Source organism: Carcharodon carcharias, chromosome 15 (genome assembly GCF_017639515.1).
Source record: "Carcharodon carcharias isolate sCarCar2 chromosome 15, sCarCar2.pri, whole genome shotgun sequence".
In the NCBI taxonomy this organism is placed as follows: domain Eukaryota; kingdom Metazoa; phylum Chordata; class Chondrichthyes; order Lamniformes; family Lamnidae; genus Carcharodon; species Carcharodon carcharias.
Genome location: NC_054481.1, coordinates 26,620,979 through 26,643,076, shown reverse-complemented (window position 1 = coordinate 26,643,076; position 22,098 = coordinate 26,620,979). Strand labels below are relative to the sequence as shown.

The following is a 22,098-nucleotide window of genomic DNA, read 5'->3' as shown; positions in this document are numbered from 1 at the left end:
CACTTTTAAATTCAAATATGTTACATCTAAGCAAAGAATACTTTAGGAATATTATTTTGCAAATGTGCTCAATTTCACCAAACTTGATTTGATAAAGAGAAAGGATGTTTTATTATTCTTGATTCAGAACTGAGAGAGGAACAAAAGTAAAAGAGACCTGTATGGGGTTTGGAGCAACTGACACCTGGAATGGCCATACAGCTGATAGGGTTTCTGTGCACCTTTCATTCTTAGAATACATTCCTTAAAGCAAAATCTTACCTGGTAACAACCCTTACTGATTTCTAATCTCCTCATGGGGACCACAGAATAAAACCTTATGACAAATAAACTTGGAATTTCTGCCTTGTCACTATGAAAGCTAATAACTTTCAAAGCACGCAGTCTCTCAAAATGCAAGAGGCTCTGGAGTAAGATGCAAGATCCCTATTAGCTTGACGGTTGTTGCAATTTCACATTGTTTTGCAAGGGGAGCGGCAGAAAGATTCTCAGGCAGATTAACAGTCTGACAGGCCATGACGTTAGCTCCCCTTCTATGGCCTAGATCATCACGATCCCAGCTAATGCGGTGTGAGGAGCCGGGGTGGTATAGGTGGGGGTGTAGTCCTTTATGGGAGTGGGTTTTATAGATTCCCAGAACCCATATGATAAGGTGGTGGTGGAGGTGGGTGAGTGGGGTGGGGGGCTGTTGCGGGGAGGGGGAGCATTCACAGTTACTGGGTGTCAGCCCAGTATTCTGAGCCAGAGCTCCAGTCTCCACTCACTGGGACTAGCTAGATCAGCATTTCAATGCTGAATTGTCTAACCTAGGGATGGAAATGCCCCCCTCAAGTCCAGGACTGGCTCCAGACCTCCAGTGTAATGGTTCCTCAGTCTGATAAAGGGTCCGTTTCTGATCTCCTGCTCTGATGCACAGAGAGATAGAAAGATAGAGAGAGAGAAAGTCTAGCACTACTCACCTTCCTGTGATCTTTCTTCCCCAGCGATATCAAGTTTCAAGGTGGAGAGAGTGTAGCTGAGTGATATCTGCAGTATTCCTGTTCCTTTATATACCCTTCATTCTGCACAGCATTTGCAGAATTCAGCGTTATGGCTCATTTACAAGAGGGCGGAGACTGTGTCACATGAAAGCTGGTTTGTTCTCATCATTTTGCTTGGGAACCACCAATAGATTTTTTTCCCTTGTGTGTGAGAGAGGGAGAAAGTGATTAGTGCTGCTGCAGGTATGGGATGATGGTGCTGGTTGGTGAGTGATGGCTAATCACTCTTGGTTCCCACTAATCCTCCTCCTTTAGTACTAACATTCACTCCCCTTCATCGTAACCTGATATGCAGGTGCAGTCACCTTTAGGAACAGGACCAAGAACAACCAGGGCTGCACTGTGTCTCTGATAAGCTTCTCATTCAAGTTCACCTCACTGTACTGGGGCCATTCCAACATTTTGTAATGAAGATTCATTTTATCCATTCAGATCAATCAGCGACATCTTTGAACAGTGTTAGGTCAGTGTGATCTCCACCCTGTTAACTCAGTCAACAAGCTGGGGGTCTCTTTTCTAGAAAAGAGAAGATGGAGGGGCTGGCCTGATAAAGGTTTTTAAAATTATGGAGGGGTTTGATAGGTTAGACGTAAGGAGGATGTTTCCACTTGTGGGGAAGTCCAACACCAATAGCCATCATGATGAGATAGTCATTAATAAATCCAATAGGGAATTTGGGGGAATTCCTTTTCCCAGAGGCTGTTTAGAATGTGAAAGTTGCTACTTCAAGGCATAGTTGAGATGAATAACAGAGTTCAGTGGTTCTCAAGCGCTTTTGATTGAAGGGCTCCTTTTCAAATGGATTAGCAAGCATGGAGCCTCCCCCAGCTAAATTATAATACTGTATAATGGTCATAATATGCAAGTGCAGCAGGTAAAGAATGTTTTAATGTCATGTTACTTGCAGATATCAGTTAGGTGGGTGTGCCTGCAGGGCCTGTTATCCCAGAGAGAGCAGGATACCTAGAACCCAGGGAAAGCAGAATCACAGAATCTTAATGGCACAGAAGGAGGCCATTCAGCCCACCCTGTCAGCAGCAGCTCTCCAAATGAGCATTATAACCTAATGCCATTGCCCTGCCTTTTCCCCGTACCCCTGCACATTGTTTCTATCCAAATAATTATCCAATGCCCTCTTGAATGCCTCGGTTGAACCTGCCTCCACCAGGCAGTGCATTCCAGACCTGGACCACTCGTTGTGTGAAAAAGTTTTTTCTCATGTCACATTTGCATGGTAAAAGTACAAGGGGAATGTAGGGAAGAGCATGAACAATGGGGAAGCCCACATGGTGAGAGCAGAAACATGCAAAAAGCAGATTGAGCACAGGGAAAGCAAGGGCCTGGAGATTACATAGATAGGGGGAGAGCATGAGCATTGGGAGAGAAGGAGAGCTTAGAAAGCAGGAGGATGGGGGGAGCAGAACATGCCTCCACCTCCCACTCACTCATCTACCCTTGATCGTGGCACTCTGGGAGGTTTCAGCGGATCCAGTTTTCTGTAGACCCCAGTTTGAGAACCAAAAGTATGGTAGCATCTAAGTGGAAGCTGGATAAGCACACGAGAGAGAAAGGAATAGAAGGATATGCTGATAGGGTGAGATGTAAAGGGGTGGGAGGAGGCTTCAGTGGAACTTTAACACTGACATGGACCAGTTGGGCTGAATGGCTTGTTTTTGTGCTGCACAATTTTTGTAACACTCCTTGAAACAAAATACATTCTTAAACTGTACCTCCCAAATCCATGATCTCTATCACACAGAAGGACAAGGGCAGGGAATGCATGGGAGCACCACCATCTGCAAATTCCCCTCCACGTCACACACAATCCTTACTTGGAACAATATCACCATTCACTGTTGGAGACGGAGGAAGACATTCTGTCAACATCAGCATCTTCTTCAGTCCTTACCATTACCATTGACTCTCATTCTGTCTTGTGTCCATGACACCTTTGTCAATCTCTCCTCAGCTCCCACCTATCCCTGACCTTCCATTTTGCTTCACCTGCTCCACCCCCTCATAAACAATATAAAATCCATCACATTTCTACTTCTCTTTAGCTCTGAAGAAGAGTCATATAGACTTGAAACGTAAACTCTGTTTCTCTTTTCACAGATGCTGCCAGACCTGCTGAGTTTTTCCAGCATTTTCTGTTTTTATTTCACCATTCACTGTTGTTGGATTAAGAACCTGGAACTTTCTCCTTTAGAGCACTGTGGCTGTACCTACACCACATGGACTGCCACGGTTCCAGAAGATGACTCACCACCACCTTCTCAAGGGCAATGGGGGATGGGCAACAAATACTGGCCTTGCTAGTGACACCCAGATCCTGAACATGAATAATAAAAGCATTCAGAACATTAACAGTTCTCTGGGGTAGGAACCATTGACAATGTTGATTGTATTTTCTAGTAATGAAACTCAGTGAAGGGTATTTGGGATATAGAAGGTGACTGGTGTTAAGTGGAAATCTTACCCGGGGGGTTGGCGGGGGGAGGGGGGAAGAACGTAAGCTCTCTCTCCATTGTGGGGCAGGGTAGAGGACAAGCAGTTAAAACAAAATGGCTCCATTATCCCAATTTCCAATTATAACATAGCTGGTTGGATTAGGATGTGGATGAGGTCACCCCGACCCTCTCTCCAACCCACATCAGTCATGGGTACAAGAAAGTCAAGAGGCCACCTTAACCTGGGCCTTAGTAGGCAGCTGGTGGCGAAGAGATCCTCCAAGTGAGTGAAACAAGTTTCCATTGTGGAGCCAGAGGGAGACTCACTTGCCTCACAGTCCCACCCCTGTTCTTCATGCGAGACCTCTCTTCACCGGTAGCTGCCCTGTGTCCAATCTCTCGCCTGCAATGTGGGAAGTGAGCTGACAGCATTACATCCAGTCTAGGGAGTTAAAATAAACAATATGTTTGGCACTTGTACCCCATTCAGGATTAGAATTTGTGCCATAATGTTCAAGAATTATCTGTTGTAAACACTTCTACGGTTGATCTATCACTCCTATGCTCGCTGACATAAATTGGCTTCCGATCTGGCAATGCCTTGAAGTTAAAATTCTCATCCTTGTATTCAAATTCCTCGATGGCCTCACTCCTCCCTATTTCTGTAATCTCCTTCAGTCCTACAAACCTCCGGGATCTCTGAGCTCCTCCAATTCTGGCCTCATGAACATCCCCGATTTTTATTGCCCCGCCATTGGCAGCCCTGCCTCCAGCTGCCTAGTTCCTAACCTCTAAAACTCTGTCTCTAAACATCTCTGGCACTCCACCACTCTCTCCTCCTTTAAGATGATCCGTTAGATCCACCTTGTTGAGCAGGTTTTTGGCAGAGGTCATAACCAATAGAAGGGAATGCGGAAATGTGATTTCAGATCTATATCAACTTAAAAGTGGTTGCGTGACTCAGGAGAGAGGCTCCAAGTCCAGATACCCAAGGCCAAATTATCTTCTTCAGCATGTTAGACATTGGAGGGTAGGTTCCAGTGCAATCTGTGGTCAATGCAACCCCAACCCATTTCCTGGGCTAGAGAAAAGATCTTGTATTTCTTCTGTGCCTTTCATGACTTCAAGTTATACCAAAGCACTTTACAACCAATTTACTTTTGAAGTGCTAATTTGTGCACAGCAAGATCCCATAAACATCAACGTGGTAATGACCAGTGCATCCAATTTTAAACTTGTTGGATGAGAAAATAAATATTGGCCAGTACACTGGGGAGAACTCACATGCTCTTTTTCTAAGGCCAGAGGTTCTCTCACACCCCTCTGAGAGGCTGCGGCTAGGGCACTGGTTTAACGTTTCATCAGAAGAACAGCACTTCTGACACTGAAGTACTCCCTCAATACTGGACTCACAATGTCAGCCTGAATTTTATGCTCAAGTCCCTGGACGGGGAGTTGAGCCCACAACCTTCTGACTCAGAGGTGAGAGTGCACTGAGCCACAGAAGCATATGAAATAGGAGCATAAGTAGGGCATTCGGCCCCTCAAGCCTGCTCTGCCATTCAATAAGATCATGGCTGACCTGTTTGTGTTTTGAGATCTATATTCCAATCTACCCTCAATAACCTTTGATTCCCTTGCTTAACAAGAAACTATCTATCCCTGTCTTAAAAATATTCAGTGACCCCGCTTCCACTGCCTTCTGAAGCAGAGTTCCAAAGTCACACAGCCTTCTGAGAGAAAAAAATTCTCCTCATCTCTGTCCGATAAGGGTGATCCCTAATTTTAAAACAGTGCCCCCTAGTTCTGGACTCACCCACAGGAGGAAATGCCTTTTCCACATACACCTTATCTAGGCCATTCAGGATCTTATATACTTCAATCAAGTCACCGGTCACTCTTCTAAACTTCAGTGGAAACAAGCCCAGCCTGTCAAATCTGTCCTCAGAAGACAACCCATTCGCTCCAAGTATCAATCTCGCAAACCTCCTCTGAACTACCTCCAGCACTTTTACATCCTTCCATAAATATGGAGACCAAAACTGCACACAGTATTCAAGATGCGATCTCACCAATGCCACGTTTAACTGAAGCATAACATCCTTACTTTTATAAAAACAAAAAACTGCGGATGCTGGAAATCCAAAACAAAAACAGAATTACCTGGAAAAACTCAGCAGGTCTGGCAGCATCGGCGGAGAAGAAAAGAGTTGACGTTTCGAGTCCTCATGACCCTTCAACAGAACTGAAGAAGGGAGGGAGGAAGAAAACAGGAAACTGTATGCCAGTTAGCTTGGCATCTGTCATGGGGAAGGTGTTAGAGTCGATCATTAGAGAGTTTATAATTGGGCACTTAGAAAAACACAAGGTAATCAGGAGTTCTGACTCTTCCCGATTACCTTGTGTTTTTCTAAGTGCCTGATTATAAGCTCTTTAATGACTGACTCTAACACCTTCCCCATGACAGATGCCAAGCTAACTGGCATACAGTTTCCTGTTTTCTTCCTCCCTCCCTTCTTGAATAGAGGGGTTATATTTTTTACTTTTCATTCTGATGGCACCTTTCCAGAATCTAGGGAATTTTGGAAAATTAACACCAACGCATTAGTACCTCATAAGACCCTAGGATGAAGTCCATCTGGACTCGGAAACTCGTCAGCCCGCAGCTCTGTCAATTTGCTCAGTACCACTTCTCTAGTGATTGTAATTTCACCAAGTTCCTCTCTTAGTGGAATGTTTTTTGTATCCTCTATAGTGAAGACAGAAGCAAAATATTTAATCCACCATTTCCTTATTATCTACTATTAACACCCCATCCTCACTCTCTAGAGGGCCAATACTCACTTTACCTACTCTTTTCCTTTTTAAATACCTGTAGAAACTCTTGCTATCCGTTTTTACATTTCTGGCTAGCTTCCACTCATACTCTAGGCAATGCTGACAACTCTTTTCTCTCTCTTCCTTTCTTTCTCTCTGTCTTTCTCCGCCAACAGTGGGGCCCAAGATAAGTTTGGTTTCACCAGAATCTGTATTCCCAAGCCTCAGGAATGGGAGCTGAGTGCCCCCTGCAGGTGGTAGTGCTGAACTACCAGCTGACTGGACCTCACAGAGCACATCCCCTGTGCTGGGGCTGGAGGCAGTTTGAGAAACACACATGCTGGATACTGATTTAGAATTTTTGCAATTCATATCATCCCAGAATAAAGGTTAAATATTTCATCCTCTTTGACATTATAGAACACATCTGATTCTCTTGATCTCTATGAGCGACTGATACACCCTGCCACATTAGCACTCATACCACGAAGTGAAAAATTTACTGTCACATATACTTACAGTTATATAATCAATTAATAAGTCATATACAAAACTCAGGAGCACCCAAGAAAAGTACATTTTTTTATTTATAAGATACTGAAACATTAACTGTAAGAGGAACATGAGTAGGCCATTCAGCACCTTGAGCCTGTTTTGCCATTTGATTAAAGAAAGAACTTGCAATTAAGCACTGCCTTTTGTGACCTCAGGATGTCCCAAAGCACTTTAAAACCAGTTCACTCCTTTTGAAGTGCAATGGCTGTTGTAATGTAGGAAACGTGGCAGCAACTTGCAAGCAGCAAGACCCCACAGACAACAATGAGATCCATCACCAAGTCATCTGTTTAAGGGCTTCTGCTGATGGGAATGGCAGCCAGCAATTTATATGTGTATATGCATATAACATCATGGTTGAAAAGCCTATGCATGCCTCAACCAAAAGCTACAAGTTTTCTTTTTCCAGGTTGTGGCATGAGTGTTGGTCAGGGCACATTGTCCATGGCCAGAGGCATTGATCAAAGTTTGGGGTTCATACCCAGGGCCATCAGTGGAAGTATAAAGTTCGTGCCCAGTTTGTGTATCTTGCTCTCCCCTCCCATCAACACAGTGAGTCCGAACAGCCCAGCCTTCTCTGTTGAGGTAGGTTTTATTTTAGTGGGGTGGGGAGGTAGACCTGTGCAAGTTTGGGGTGGTGGGGGGATGGGGGGATGGGGGGGGGGGGTTGCGAGTGGTGGTGGTTGGTAGTGTAATTGTCTAGGATTTCAAAGAATTATTAATCTGTTCCCCAGCCCAGACCCACAGGCTATGCAGTTTTGGAAATGCAGTGTAGGTTTCTCCACTTCCTCCATCAGCATTGACAGTGATGGATTAGTCCTGACTATGTGAGGCAGCTGCGCTGGTGACACTGATTCTTTTCTTCCATTGATTGGAATCCACAAATGCTGTGAAGATGAGTTAAGATGATAAAGCGTGGGACACAGTAACCTGCCCTCATTGCCTGGCTCGCAATAGTTTCTAGCATCTTAATGTGTGGTTCACTTGCTGCGGTTTTAATAAAATCACACAGCACAGGAGGCCAGTCGCCCATTGTGCCTGTGCTGTCTCTTTGACGGACCTGTCCAATTAGTTTTACATCCCTGCTCTTTCCACACTGCCTTGTACGTTTCCCCCCTTCAAGTATTTATCCAATTGTCTTTTAAAAATCCATTTAATCCGTTTCTACCACTCTTTCAGGCAGTGCATTCCAGATCGTTACAACTCACTGCCGAAAAATATTTCTTCTTATCATCCCCTGGTTGTTTTGTCAATTAGTCAGAGGTGCCAACTTTCAGATGAAGTGTTAAACTGAAGCCCCATCTACCCTGTTAGATGGACATAAAAGATCCCTTGGTAACACTGCGAAGAAGAGCAGGGGAGTTCTTCCCGGTATTCTGGACAACATTTATCCCATAACCAACATCAGAGAAAGCAAAATCATTATCTCGTTCCTGTTTGTGGGGTCGTGCCAAAAAATTAGATTGCTACCTATCGCTAAACTTACAACAGTGACTACACTTCAAAAGTAATTAATAGACTGTGAAGCAGTTTGGGATGTTATGAGAACATGAAAGGTGTTATAGAAACACAAGCCTTTCTTTACGTGTGGTTTTATCTAAATCTCAGAACCTTGGCTCATAACACATCTGGATTTTGTTACTTTGATTTGATCCACGTTTCTGTAGAAGGTTATGGAGTCTTGAAAGAGTCATTGAGACATTTTAATTTAATGCAGCCAATTTCCACCAGAGGGCAGTACTGAAACATATGTTTACAAAGGTGACTCTTTCAAATGTTCTGGTATTGACGGTGCAGTAATTTTTTCTCCCCAGTTTCCTCCCTCTGTATTGGGTATAAATCCATGTATTGCCTTGCAGTTCCTCACAAAACTGAGACTTGTACTTGATTACAAATCAAGGCTGACATTCCCAGTGCAGTACTAAGCGAGTATCTTTTGGGTTGACAGACTTAGGGGGCAATTGCAAAATTTGCACATGACACAAAAGTTGGAAGAATTGTGAACTGTGAGAAGGATAATGAGTGACTTCAGCATTAACAGCAGGGCAGAAATGGTCAGGCCGAGTGGCAAATTAAATTTAATGCAGAGAAGTATAAAGTGATACGTTCTAGGAGGAAGAACAAGGAGAGGCAGTACAAGCTAAAAGTTACAATTCTAAACTAGGTGCAGAAGCACAGGGACCTGGGGATATATGTGCACAAATCATTGAAGGTGGTAAGGCAGGTTGAGAAAGTGGTTAATAAGGCATGCGGGATCTTGGGCTTCATGAATGCAGACATAGTGTACAAAAGTAAGGAAGTTATGATGAACCTTTATAAAACATTAATTCGGCCTCAACTGAATGACTATTGTGCCCAATTCTAGGCACCACACTTTAGGAAGGATGTGAAGGCTTTGGAGAAGGTGCGGAAAAGATTTACAAGAATGGTTCCAGGGATGAGGGACCTCAGTTATGTGGATAGATTGGGGGAGAGAAGGTTGAGAGCAGGTTTGAGAGAGGCGTTCAAAATCATGAGCGGTCTGGTCGGAGTAGATAGGGAGAAACTGTTCCCATTGGTGGAAGGATGGAGAACCACAGGACTTTGAGTTAAGATGATTGGCAAAAGAACCAAAGGTGACAGGAAGAAAAACTTTTTCCACAACGAGTGATTAAGATTGAGAATGCACTGCCTGAGAAGGTGCTGAAGGCAGATTCAGTTGTGGCTTTCAAAAGGGTAAGCCCCTGTTGAGAAAATAATTGCAAGGCCATGGGCAAATGGCAGGGGCTTGGGACTAGCTAAATTGCTCTTGCAGAGAGCCAGCACAACTTGATGGGCTGAATGGCCTCCTTCTGTACCATAACCATCAATGATTCTATATAAATTAAAGTCTGTGTTTCCTTTTGGTATTAGCCTAAACAGTGAGTGTTGGTAGGCAAAGCAACTGTAGGGGCATCACAGACAATTTGAGGAGTTTGATAGTGGGCTTTCCTCTTGATTCACTGCAGCCTGTGTGATGAAGGCACTCCCACCGTGTAGCCAGGTTTGGGAGTTCCACGTTTGGAAACATGGCCAATATATGTCCAAATTAGGATGAGGAGTGGAACTTGGGGGTATTGGAAAGAAGTGTCGCACGAGGAGGGACATGTGGAGTGACCAATGATAGAAACACGGGGCCTGAGCGGTTGGGTGTCATGATGGTATTTAATGGAAACAACGGGGGGTTTCATCCATCAGCTGGAGAGCCAGTAAGAACCCCATGTCACTCCCTTTCAGAAGGGTCTGCCAAACTATGTGCCAAGCAGGTACTTACCTAGGCAGGAGCAGGCCTCCCCCAGGATCAAGCTCTCCAAGTGTGGAAATCCCACCCCGACCCCTAAGAGCTGTCAGAGGCCGGCAGCTGTGCCACCAGAGAAGTTGTGGCTGCCATTGGTAATGGATCCACCCGAGGACTCGTATCACCAGGGATCTGGGCCAAAGGTGAGAGAGGGCTGGGGAGGGGGGGCGGGGGGGGGTGGGGGGTCACATGTTTGAAATTGTCGGCAGAGTGGGGTTGGTGGGGGGGGGCTGGTTTGACACCAAGGGCAGGGGTCGGCTGTTAGCACTGAGTGCCTTTGGACCAGGGACTCTCCTGGAAACCCACAAGCAACCCAGACAGGGTTTGCTCTTTGGGCCTCCCATATGGTGAGTCCCGCTACCTGCCTCTGGGTGAATATCAGCGGCGGCAGGATGCGGCCCTTAAGTGGACATTAATTGCTCACTTAAGGGCGTCAGTTGGTAGCGGGGGGAGAAGGCCGTCAACAAGCCTTCCTTAATCAAGGCAGAGGCAGGAAGCAGTGGGATCCCCAACCACCACCTTCCCACCCGATTAAATGTCCCCCATCATCAAACTCGCCATGGGGGAAAGCATTCAATCCTGTCTCATGTGGTGAAGCCTCCAGAAATGTGAGCCAGTTGGTAGCCCAAGATATTAGAAATTTTCACCTGGAACAAAGTCCAGGAGCTGTAGTTCTTGGCTGGTCAGCAGATTGCGATTAAGACTGAAATATTACTTTTGTATGTTTATTTTGGTCTAATTGTGATCAGGCAGTTTTGTGGAATGTAATTGAAACAACACATTAAGACACACTTGGTCTGTGAATGACTGTGAAAGCTGCTGATTTTGTTATTAAAAGTCAGAGTAGTCTTTTTAAGGACAGGGAACCTGTCATCTGCACATGGCTCCACTCAGCCTGAAGTGGCTGACTTTAACAGCCCTGTCCTCCTCTCTACCAGGGCAACCAAGGATGGACAATAGACACAGGCTGGGCCAGTGTCTCCCACAAGAATAAATAAAAGCTCTTTAGTCATCCTAATTTTAGAATGTGGATACGATTTAAAATTGAAAAATCCTGCTTCTTCCTTCTCAAGGGAGATGGTTTCATCACAGCAACAACTACTTGCATTGATATAGCGACTTTAACTCAGTAAGATATCCCAAGGCACTTCTCTGGAGCACTTGCAAACTAAATTTGACACTGAGCATAAGGAGATATTAGGGCAGGTGACCAAAAGCTTGGTCAAAGGGCTAGGCTTTAAGGAATGTCTTGAAGGAAGAAAGCGAGGCAGAGAGGTGTAGGGAGGGAATTCCAGAGGTTGGGATCCAGGTAGCTGAAGGCACAGCCACCAAAGGTAGAGTTATTAAAATCGGTGATGTGAAAGAGATCAGAATTGGAGGAGTGCAGAGATCTTTGAGGGTTGTGAGGTTGGAGGAGATTACAAAGTTAGAGATGGACGAAGCCAAGGAGGGATCACACCACAGAATGTTAATTATATCAGCTGCAGATTCCCTATCTTCAAAATAAAACTCCTTTTGACTTAGTAAAAGAAACAGGTACAATGGAAACACTGAGATAAAAACAAAAAAACTGCGGATGCTGGAAATCCAAAACAAAAACAGAATTACCTGGAAAAACTCAGCAGGTCTGGCAGCATCGGCGGAGAAGAAAAGAGTTGACGTTTCGAGTCCTCACGACCCTTCGACAGAACTTGAGTTCGAGTCTTGGACTCGAACTCAAGTTCTGTCGAAGGGTCATGAGGACTCGAAACATCAACTCTTTTCTTCTCCGCCGATGCTGCCAGACCTGCTGAGTTTTTCCAGGTAATTCTGTTTTTACAATGGAAACACTGTTGATTAGCTCTAGGGATTCCCTTGAAGAAAACTAATTGCAGTCTTTTGTCAAAAATTCATTTATTCAAAACTCCCAGCAGCATTAAAACAAAGATGATATGGTGCCCAGTTACAAAGAGAAAGATGGGTTGACAATTCTGATGATAGGTCAATGACCTAGAAAGTTAACTCTTCCTTTCTGGCCATTATCACGTTGCTGTTTGTGGGAGCTTACTGCGTGCATATTGGCTTCCACATTTCCTGCATTACAACAGTGACTACACTTCAAAAGTACTTCATTGGTTGTAAAGCACTTTGGGACTTTCTAATGGTTGTGAATGATGCTATTGAAATGCCAGTCTTTCTTTCTTTTATAACTAAAATGGTCCTATTGCATTTAATGTATTCTACAACATTTCATTATTTACACATTAAAGGGAAAGTACTAAATTAAATTCATGAGACCGCATAAAGTCAAATTATACTTTTAACATATGCATCTATCATATTTGCAGGACACTTCTAACTGCATAAAATTATATTAAATGCAGAGGATTTTAGAAACGCAATAAGATAACATGGACTATATTAAATGCAATATGATTGTACTAAATGAATAGTATTGTAGTACATTTAATAAAGCCATATTGAATGCAGAGGGTTACATTAAACTTTATAGAATAGTACTAAATACAACTGGGATATAATAAAGTGAGATCATTATTAACTGCATGAAGTTAATGGTGCAATATTTCTTCTTTAATGCAGTAGTGTGTTTTATTCCATAGGTTGTGAGTATTTTTTTTTAGAATAGAGAATTAAGAGTTTTAATTTGAAGGTTAAGAAGGTTAAACCAAGATAACAAGTGAAAGAATTCACCAGTCAGAACACCGAGCCAGAACCGGTTTAATGTCATAGGCATGGAGAGCTTCAGTCACTGTGAAGCTGGGGATAGAGTCCCAGGATGAGGGTTGTTGGACTTATGCTAGGCAGGACAATATACTTGGCTGACATGCTTAATTATAAATAAGCATTTGACAGCTCAATGCTGATACTCTATATGGGCAGATTATCAATTCCAGATCACTACCTTGTTTGGAGATTTAGTAGGTGGTGATTGCACAAAAAGAATTCGATTGCTATGGGGTTTCATTGCTGTATTTCTCATTGCAAAGAAAGTAATAGATCAAAAATGAATGATCAATATGGAAGAGGTTCTTTCTGATCAAGCTATATAGGACTAGAACCTCCATTGCTCACTTAGCCTTGCCAAAATGCATTATACTGGGATACTGAAATCTTATTAGAAATTGGGTCCATAAATATCAGTTCAGCTGCTTGCATCCTAGCTCATGTCAAGTCCCATTCACCCATCACCCGTGCTGTCTAACCTACATTGGCTGTCAGCCTGCCAATGCCTCCATTTTAAAGTTCTTATCCTTACATTCAAATTCTTCCATGGCCTCCCCCCTCCCTATCTCTGTGATTTCATCCAGCCTTACAACCCTCCAAGACCTCAGCACTCCTCCAATCCTGGCCTCTTGTGCATCCCAAATTTTAACTTATCCATTGTTGGCAGTCTTGTCTTCAGCTGTTTAGGCCCTAAACTCCAAAATTACCTCTCCAAGTTTCTCTGCCTCGATATCTCTTTCTTCTCCTTTCAGGCACTCAGCACACTGTGAGTGTCAACAGTGGCTCCGTTGGTAGCACTATTTTCTCTGAGTCAGAAGATTGTGGGTTTAAGTCTTACTCCAGGACTTGAGGGCAAAAGTTAAGGATGATTCTCCTCAGTAATGAGGTAGAGCTGTACTGTTGGAGATGCCATCTTTCAGATGAGATGTTCAGGTCCTGTTTGCCCTTTCAGGGAGAAGATAGAAGTACCAACACCACATGGACTGCAGCAGTTCAAGAAGACAACTCACCAGCATCTTCTCAAGAACCATTAGGGATGGGCTATAAAAATGCTGGCCTAGCCAATGATGCCCACATCCTATTTTTAAAAAGCAAAGCAGCCCATGGTGCTTTTTCAGAGAAGAATAGGAGAGTTATCCTTGGTGTACTGACCAATATTTATCCCTCAATCAATATCATAAAATAATTATTAAATAATTATCACATTGCTGTTTGTTGGAGCTTGCTGTGTGCAAATTAGTTGCTACATTTCCTATATTACAACAGTTATTGCACTTAAAAAATACTTCATTGGATGTCTTATGGTTGTAAAAAGTGCTATATAAATGCAAGTCTTTCTTTCTTTATTGAAACCTACCTCACCTGTCCTAACATTCCATTCTGTGACTTGGTGTCAAATTGTGTCTGATAACGTGCTTCTGAAGCATCTTGCAACTGTGTCGAGTGCACTTTATAAATACAAGCTGTTGTTCATGTTACATAAAGGTGGCATGGAAAAATAAATGCACATTTTTGACAGTGCAGGAATGTACTGCATGTATGAATGCCCTGGAGTCACACAAACCCAATATCTGATTACAATCTGATCTGTAGCAGGGTTGTTTATTCCTTCCACGTGAACTTGGTTAGTCAAAACCAATCAGCCACTCTGCAATTAAATATAATAAAATTTGCCAGACTGAAATTAGGATATTAGCTATTTCTCTTAAAGAAAGACTTGCATTTATATAGCACCTTACATGATCTCAGGACATCCCGAGTGCTTTATAGCCAATGAAGTACTTTTTCAAGTGTCGTCACTGTTGCAATGTAGGAAACACAGAAGGCAATTTGCACACAGCAAGATTCCACAAACAGCAATATCATAATGATGAGTTAATTTATTTTGCTAATGTTGGTTAGAGACTAAATATTGGGCCAGGACACAAAACAGGTGTCTTAATGTTTTTCTTTATTTTCCACCTCATGCTTCCACTATTCCTTAACAGTTACATTATGCCACAGCGCTGATCCAGTTGGTATTCTGTGAAGTTCAGTTCTTTCTCTTTCCCTCAACAACGAATACCAGACCAGATTTGAACATACTGCTGATAATGTTCTCAGGAAACGTTTCCAGCTCAGCATAACTGCTGAAAGAGGTTTGAGGATTTAGTGTCAAGTCTTTGGAGTGATGCATTTTGTCACCTCCACTCATGAAGTGCACAGTACAAAGTTTTAAGTGATGCACCTCCTTGTTTCTGTGTACCATTTCTTAAGCAAATCCCTAATTCTTCACATTAATTTTTCCTGATGGAGCCATTCATACTTACCCACCAAAGTCTGGTCTAATGATTTCCATTATTGCTGTTCCGTGCTTTATTAATAACCTGACCAAGTTTGATGCAAATTGATTTCCCAAATTTCTGTACCTCCTAATTGTTACTTACACGATGCCCATTCATCAAACTCAACTGATGGCTCTCAGGACTGTCCAGATAAAGGGGACAAATCCTTAAAATTAGAGCTGGGTCATTCAGGGGTGATGTCAGGAAGCACTTCTTCACACAAAGGATTGTGAAAATCTGTTGGAATCTGGGTTCAATTAAAGATTTCAAAGTTTAGATTGATAGATTTTTGTTGGGTAAAGGTATTAGGGGTTATACAGCCAAGGTGGGTACATGGAGTTAAGGATCAGTCATGAACATACTAAAGGGGCTGAATGGCTTCCTTTGTTCCTTTGTCAGCTATATTCTGGGGTATTGACACTTATGATGCAGGAAAGCCTCAGGTTTACTCCTGGCCCTATTGTGAATTATTTTTTCCCAGCTGCAGATGCCATTCACTGGCAGGGTGGGGTGGATTGGCAGTGATGGGTACAGCTGGTATCAACATCCCTGGGCTGCAAGGGCAAGGGGAAATAAAAATTGGCCAGTCTTCCTGCTACTGACCCCTGTTGGGAATGTGCATGTGGATGTGAGGATGTGAGGTGAAATCAGGATCAGCTGTGATGCCTCACAGTTGAAGAATGATGAATAAATTATTTGAAGAGATACCACTTCTGCTAAGCTTGAATTCTCCCTCCAAAAATTTATTAAGCTTATAATTGATTCCTGCTTCTGAACCATTCATATAAAAAATGAGGAAATGAAAGTGTCTTCTCCCTCATTTTAATTTCCTCTAACTTGATCACATGACTTATTTTCTTTTGTGAAGAGAATTATCTTGAATGGCCCATTCTCTTACTACCTTTTGTTTCTGTAGTCAAGTTAAGGGCTGGAAAATGGCATCCAGTGTTGGCTTTGCACACTTTCACGTTAGTTATGGCATCATTGGATATCATGCTACAGCCAGCAGCCCACCCATAAGCAATAGCTCAAGAGGTCAGATAGCTCAGGTATAAGTGTGAGTTTGTAGAAAAAAGGTAACTTGCATTTACCGAGTGAATTACTGAATCCTCAAGATGTCCTGCAGGGTTTGACATCCAATGAATTACTCTTTGAAGTGCAATTGCTGTGGTTTATATTTTGTGATTATGAAATGATTAATAACTGATTTCACTTTCATTTCTGAGGTTTATTTAGGGATCCTCTTATCTGCATCTTAGTGTTTTTAAATACCAGAGTTAGGGTAAAAATTATTCTGTGACATTATATGCCAAACAGTAGAAAAAAATCAAAGAATTGGTACATGGAAACAAGGGTGGGGACCAACTGAACCTCTGTACTATGCACTTCATGAGGAGAATTGATAAGGGTCCGGGACAGATCACTAAATCCTTGAGCCTCTTTAAATGGTTAACATGAACCAGGGTGATCCTTGGGACCATTGCCAATCATGCATTTCAACCTTCATCTACTAAAGCTGGCAAATGTAGAAATAAGGAATGAAGCTGTTCAGAATGCCAATTGGATCAGCACTGGGACATTACAGGGGCATGGAAGCCTTAGCAAAGATGCTGAAGCAATGGTTAATCAAATTCAATATCAACATCTTCATGTTACATATCAATCTCTAGTTAAACTAGGGAACACGTTTGACAATGGGATCCTAAAGTTATCGGTAGGGGGTGGGGAACTTTCAAACTCATATACATACCCTTACCTACCTTTATTTTTGCAGGCATTAACCATTCATTCCCTTCTTGGTTGGAACTTCTAAAGAAAGTTTGATCTTTGATCACGTATTATTACTGCAGACTTTGGAATGTACAATAAATCAAAGAGGGAGAAAGACACTTTACATGCACTGGGCTGGGCCCCATGCTAGTCTTCAGCATTCATTTGTAGAGAAGAATATTTTTGTTTACCTCTTGTTTCAATAACCATGGTGATTAAAAATTAATTACTTTGATTTCAACCTTCTCTTCATTCAGACCATTGGGAGCACGTGTCGCTAATTTTTCATTTATTTAAGGCTATTTAAAACTTAAGTAATGCTTGCATATCTTACTATATGTGACAGCAAAGAGAGACACAACATTCCAATCCATCCAAGGGACACAAGCAAACCAGACTAAGAAATTATTTTCAATGGTGATCTTTATTATTTTGTGAATTTGGCGATTTGAGGCTCTTTCCACAATTAATATATTGAACAATAAATATCAATTAGACTGCACAGAAAATGCTCAGTTAAAAAGTTCCAACAAAGGAAACGACATTTAGACATTTATTCATGTCATTCAACTGTATCAAAATGTATAAATAAAAACGTGCTTGCTATGTGTGATGATAGTAAAGGTGTTGAACTGCTCAGCATTGAGAGAGTGGCCTTCTGTTTTAGCTCCTTTATGCTTTGACCATGCACTTGAACTCTGGAACATAAAACAAAGGGTTTCAGAATGAATATGTCTGAATAATAAAGTGACATTTCCAAAAGAACTTTACAAGTACAAAGTTTGTATTTGTCCCAAACCATCAGCTAAGTCTGAAGCATTGTTTTTTCATTAGTTGTTGAAGTCATTTGGTTGCACTCCACCTTCATTTCCTGGTGTAGTGTTGGGTTCACTCAGATTTGATCCTTGGTCTGTTTTGAATTTTACCTTAGGTCAACTAAGGGTGGCAAGATACATCAATGGCATTACAATTTGACTTATAGCCCCCCTTCCCCCTCCTCTGCCTCCCAGGTTAGGGAGCAGATATACAATCAGCCAGGGCAGGCTCCTGTGCTCAACCAGTATTTAGCGATATTTACTGGGAAGCACACCAAGGATAGAATCAAGTTTTTTCTACATCCTCAAGCAAGCTATCAACATTGAAGAATGTAAGATTCTGAAGGGGCTTGACAAGGCAGACAGAGGTTATTTCCCTGGCTGAGGAATTTAGAACACAGGAACACAGCTTCAGGATAAGGGGTCAATCATTTAAGACTGAGATAAGGATACATTTCTTTGCTCAGATGGCTATGAATCTTTTTGATTGTCAATCACACAGAGTTGTGGATGCTCCATCGTTAAGTATATCCAAGACTGAGACCAATATATTTCTGAGTTCACAGGCAATCAAGGCATATAGGGAGTGAGTATGAAAGGAGGGTTAGGAGATCAGCCATGATTGTATTGAATGGTGGAGCAGGCTGGAGGGGATGAATGGTGTATTCCTGTTCCTATTTTTTCTATTCTTAACACTCAAGTATCTGGCTGACAACTAAAGAGTAACCACTTTACTGAGATACAGGCCATAATATAAAAGTCAGCACCTTCAGGGCAGAAAGGGTACACAAATGGGGGAAAAATAGATTCATAAAAGCTAAGGTAAAGTAGAAGTGAAACTAGTACTCCACACTGTATGCAACATTATCTTTGCTCATTATTAAAATTCTGCAGAAAAGTATGTTTTGCAAAAGTGTTTAACACACCATCAACTCCGATCTTGCCATCATGATCACTGTCTCCAGCATCAAGGAACGCCTTGGTCTCAGAATCATTCAGTTTCCTTGCATTCGAAGAAAAATTCTGCAGGAAAAGTCTGAAAGCAAGAAAAGCAACCAAGTAAATCCCCTACATTTCAACAGTGACTACACATCAAAAGTAATCCATTGGGTGTACCCCAAGTTTAATGGGAATATAGATGCAAGCATCTTCTTTATTAATTGCACATTGACTATAAGTATGATATTGAATAGGTATTAATCAGGCTGGCACACAAAATTAGTGTTTTAAATATTCATATATCTATTCACTTAGAATCTATTCAAAGTCCTTTGTATTGTGCACACTTATTGCAATTGTAATGCTTTACCCATCACATGTTATTAATAACACACTCTCATTGTGAACAATGCCACAGGACATCTGCTAGTCATGTAGAGAAATTGAGGTGTATCAATCATGCTTGAATATCACTTTCTGTCTCACGCAGTGCTTAAAATAGTACCAAACAAAAGACAACCAATTATATCCAATCAACAGGGGAATATGCCCAGCAGTAGGATATGTATTGACTGTTGACCTCAGGGTATTCTTAATAGCAATTAGCCTCTGACTGACCCAAAACTAGTGTGAACCAATATTTTCGAAATGTACCCCTTTAAATTGAAAAAGTAATCAGATGGTCTCTATTACAATTCGCTTTTTACCAACTTTATGAATCTCATTGGGCCTCTGAGAGAGTTTAGGCAACTCTACATTGTCCCAGCACAGAGCATTTGGTTCAGCCAGCAGTATAGCTTGCTGCACAGCCTCCCACTGCCTTATAGCAGCTAAGGGATGACAAAAGATCATTCAGGTTTTGTTTCCCATTTGCCTTTCTGGGATCGGTAATGAATAAAAGCCAAGGTGATTTGTGACCAAATGTTTCCCCAAGTTTAGAGATTACATAGGTTATATTATCCCTGATTTGATTGAAGCTTTCAAGATATTAAGTGGAACAAATAGGGCAGAGAGAGAGAAACTATTTTCACTGGTTATGGAGTTGGGCATTGTCGACAAATTAGCACCAGACCTTACAAGGTAAAGCTGGAAACAATACTACACAAAAAGGGTGGTAGAAGTTTGGAATGCTCTTCTGTAAACAGCAATTGATGTTAATTCAATGAATAGTTAATTTTAAATCTAATATTGCTAGATTTTTATTAACCAAAGGTATTAAGGGGTATGGGGCAAAGGCGGATATGTCACAGGTCAGCCATGTTCTCAATGAATGACAGAACAAGCTCAAGGGGCTAAATGGCCCCCTCCAGTTGCTATGTTTGCTTCCCATTATCAATTTGCCTTAATGTTAGAAAGTAGTTTCAGGAGAGGAAAAAAGACAAGGCTGATAAGGGCACCTCTATTTCAAAACTAAATGGATACCAAAGAATGAAGATGTGGGGGTGCATGTAATTGACCTCAACAGGAATAAAGCCATAAATGTAAAGAAAGGGACCTTAATCGCCTGTATCTCTGTTCCAAGGTATTCCAATATTCGAGTAGCAGAGGCAAGACATCCATTACTATATATATATATATATACACATACATATGCACCAGGTGCACAGATACGATGAGATCAGCAATGAGTATTCAACATGCAATCTATCAATAGACCCTGTACAGCGAAGTAAAAGTGGGTTCCTACTTCAGCTCCTCCACTTCAATGAAACCACTCTGATCCTGGTCGAGGATGTTGAAAACTTTAGCGAGCTCGGCATCTGATTTCTTGCTCAGGCCGCTGGTTGCGAAGAATGTCTTGTGGTTGAACGCAGCTGCCATTTGGAGAGGGAGAGAGACAGAGAGCGAAATAAAAAGTTGCAAGAGAAAGATACGACCAAAGAACCTCGTACCAATAAACCCCCGAATCCCCCTTTGCTTAGAAAAAAACTCCCTCCCCACGCTAGGAAATATTTGGATGGGATCCATCCCCCCTTAACCATTAGCCTTACAAAATCAGGCAGGCGTTTTCTAATTCCAGGTTCAACCATTCTTAATGTAGCTGAGTAATGAATCCGTTAATGTTTGGGGAATGGTACCTCCCCTATAACTCCCTCAGACTTTGACTAATTTCATTCCCAGTTTTCTGAAGGTTAAGATAACCTTTTGTTCGTTGCAAAATTGGCGGGGGTGGGTGTAGTTACAGAATGAGGAATCCTGCCTGTGAGATGTCCGTTCCTATAGCATTGAGCCGTTTCAATTTCTTTAAAAACACACTTGACCAACGATGGAAAATTGGAACAATCTACTGGTGTCAGCCAAGCTACTGTATGAGGAAAAAAATGGAATACTTCACCGGCACATTCAGCAAGGGCTTTGTCGATGTCCTGAGGGTTGAGTACCGAGGCCATAGACATTGTGATACTGGAAAATAACAATGAAAAGGGTCAGTCACTCACTGTTGCCTCTTGTGCATTCCCTATGGGCACAATAACATTTTCTTTAATAAAAGACTCCTCTCTACACCTCCTTATCAAGTGTCCCGTTATTTATATATATATATGAATGAGGTGTAGCAGCATCGTATCTCCACTTGCTGTGCGGTTTCTTGCTCAATGAAGCCTTCTTTGTTCCACTTTTCTTGGGACGAGTGAGCAGGTTTCCTGCGAGTGAAGGAGGATGTCGAAGGGCCGGCACTCAGCGCCGACTTTCTTTACAGTTCCAATGATTTGCACCATCTTGCAAGGCTTCCCCACCCCCCCCCAAGTGTCCATAATTAAATTAGTTCTGGCAGTCCAAGGCATCAAGAAGATCGGTTGAAGAAGCTCCAAAGACCCAAGTAGGGTTTTGCTTATTGGTGGTTGGCTGGTTGGTTGCTGGATGCATTGATTCCACCTTGAAAAGACCTGGAGGAAGATTGAGAGGAGGCTGGTACAACTCACCTGTTCTGTAGGTCTTCTACCCTTTCCAAAGGCGAATCAGGAGGTGAAGAGAGCAAGTGCAGCGCACAGCTGTGATCTAAGCTGCTCTTTATATACACTTCAATTTGCCAGGCGTTTGCAGAATTCAAATTTCAGCGTCATCACGACTCCTTGAACACGGAGAAGGGATCAGTGTCAAATGAACTTACCAGCTAATCACTTTCTTGGGCCTATTTTTATCTGAACAGAATTTATGTTTAATAATGATCAATAACATCTTAGCTGCAGTGATTCTTCCTGAAAGACCGAGTTTTGTAACTGTTAGAAATATATTATATATATATTCTTTTAAAAGGATGCATTAAAGACGAGGAACTCAAATGATACAAACGTTAGGGAAAAAAAGTTGAATGCTTTTTTGGGGGCGAACAATTGGAATTTCCCTGAA

General features: G+C 42.2%; 1 protein-coding gene across 1 annotated transcript; it reads right to left on the bottom strand.

Annotated features, from left to right (window-relative positions):
- Window positions 1-17,418: 17,418 nt before the first annotated feature.
- Window positions 17,419-21,722, bottom strand: LOC121288107 (parvalbumin alpha-like). Its single transcript, XM_041206439.1, has 5 exons — window positions 21,672-21,722; window positions 21,086-21,153; window positions 20,438-20,564; window positions 18,738-18,847; window positions 17,419-17,694 (listed from the first exon to the last, which is right to left on the bottom strand). The coding sequence occupies exons 2-5, from the start codon at window positions 21,144-21,146 to the stop codon at window positions 17,669-17,671; spliced, it is 324 nt and encodes a 107-aa protein (XP_041062373.1). The 5' UTR covers window positions 21,147-21,153; window positions 21,672-21,722; the 3' UTR covers window positions 17,419-17,668.
- Window positions 21,723-22,098: the final 376 nt, after the last annotated feature.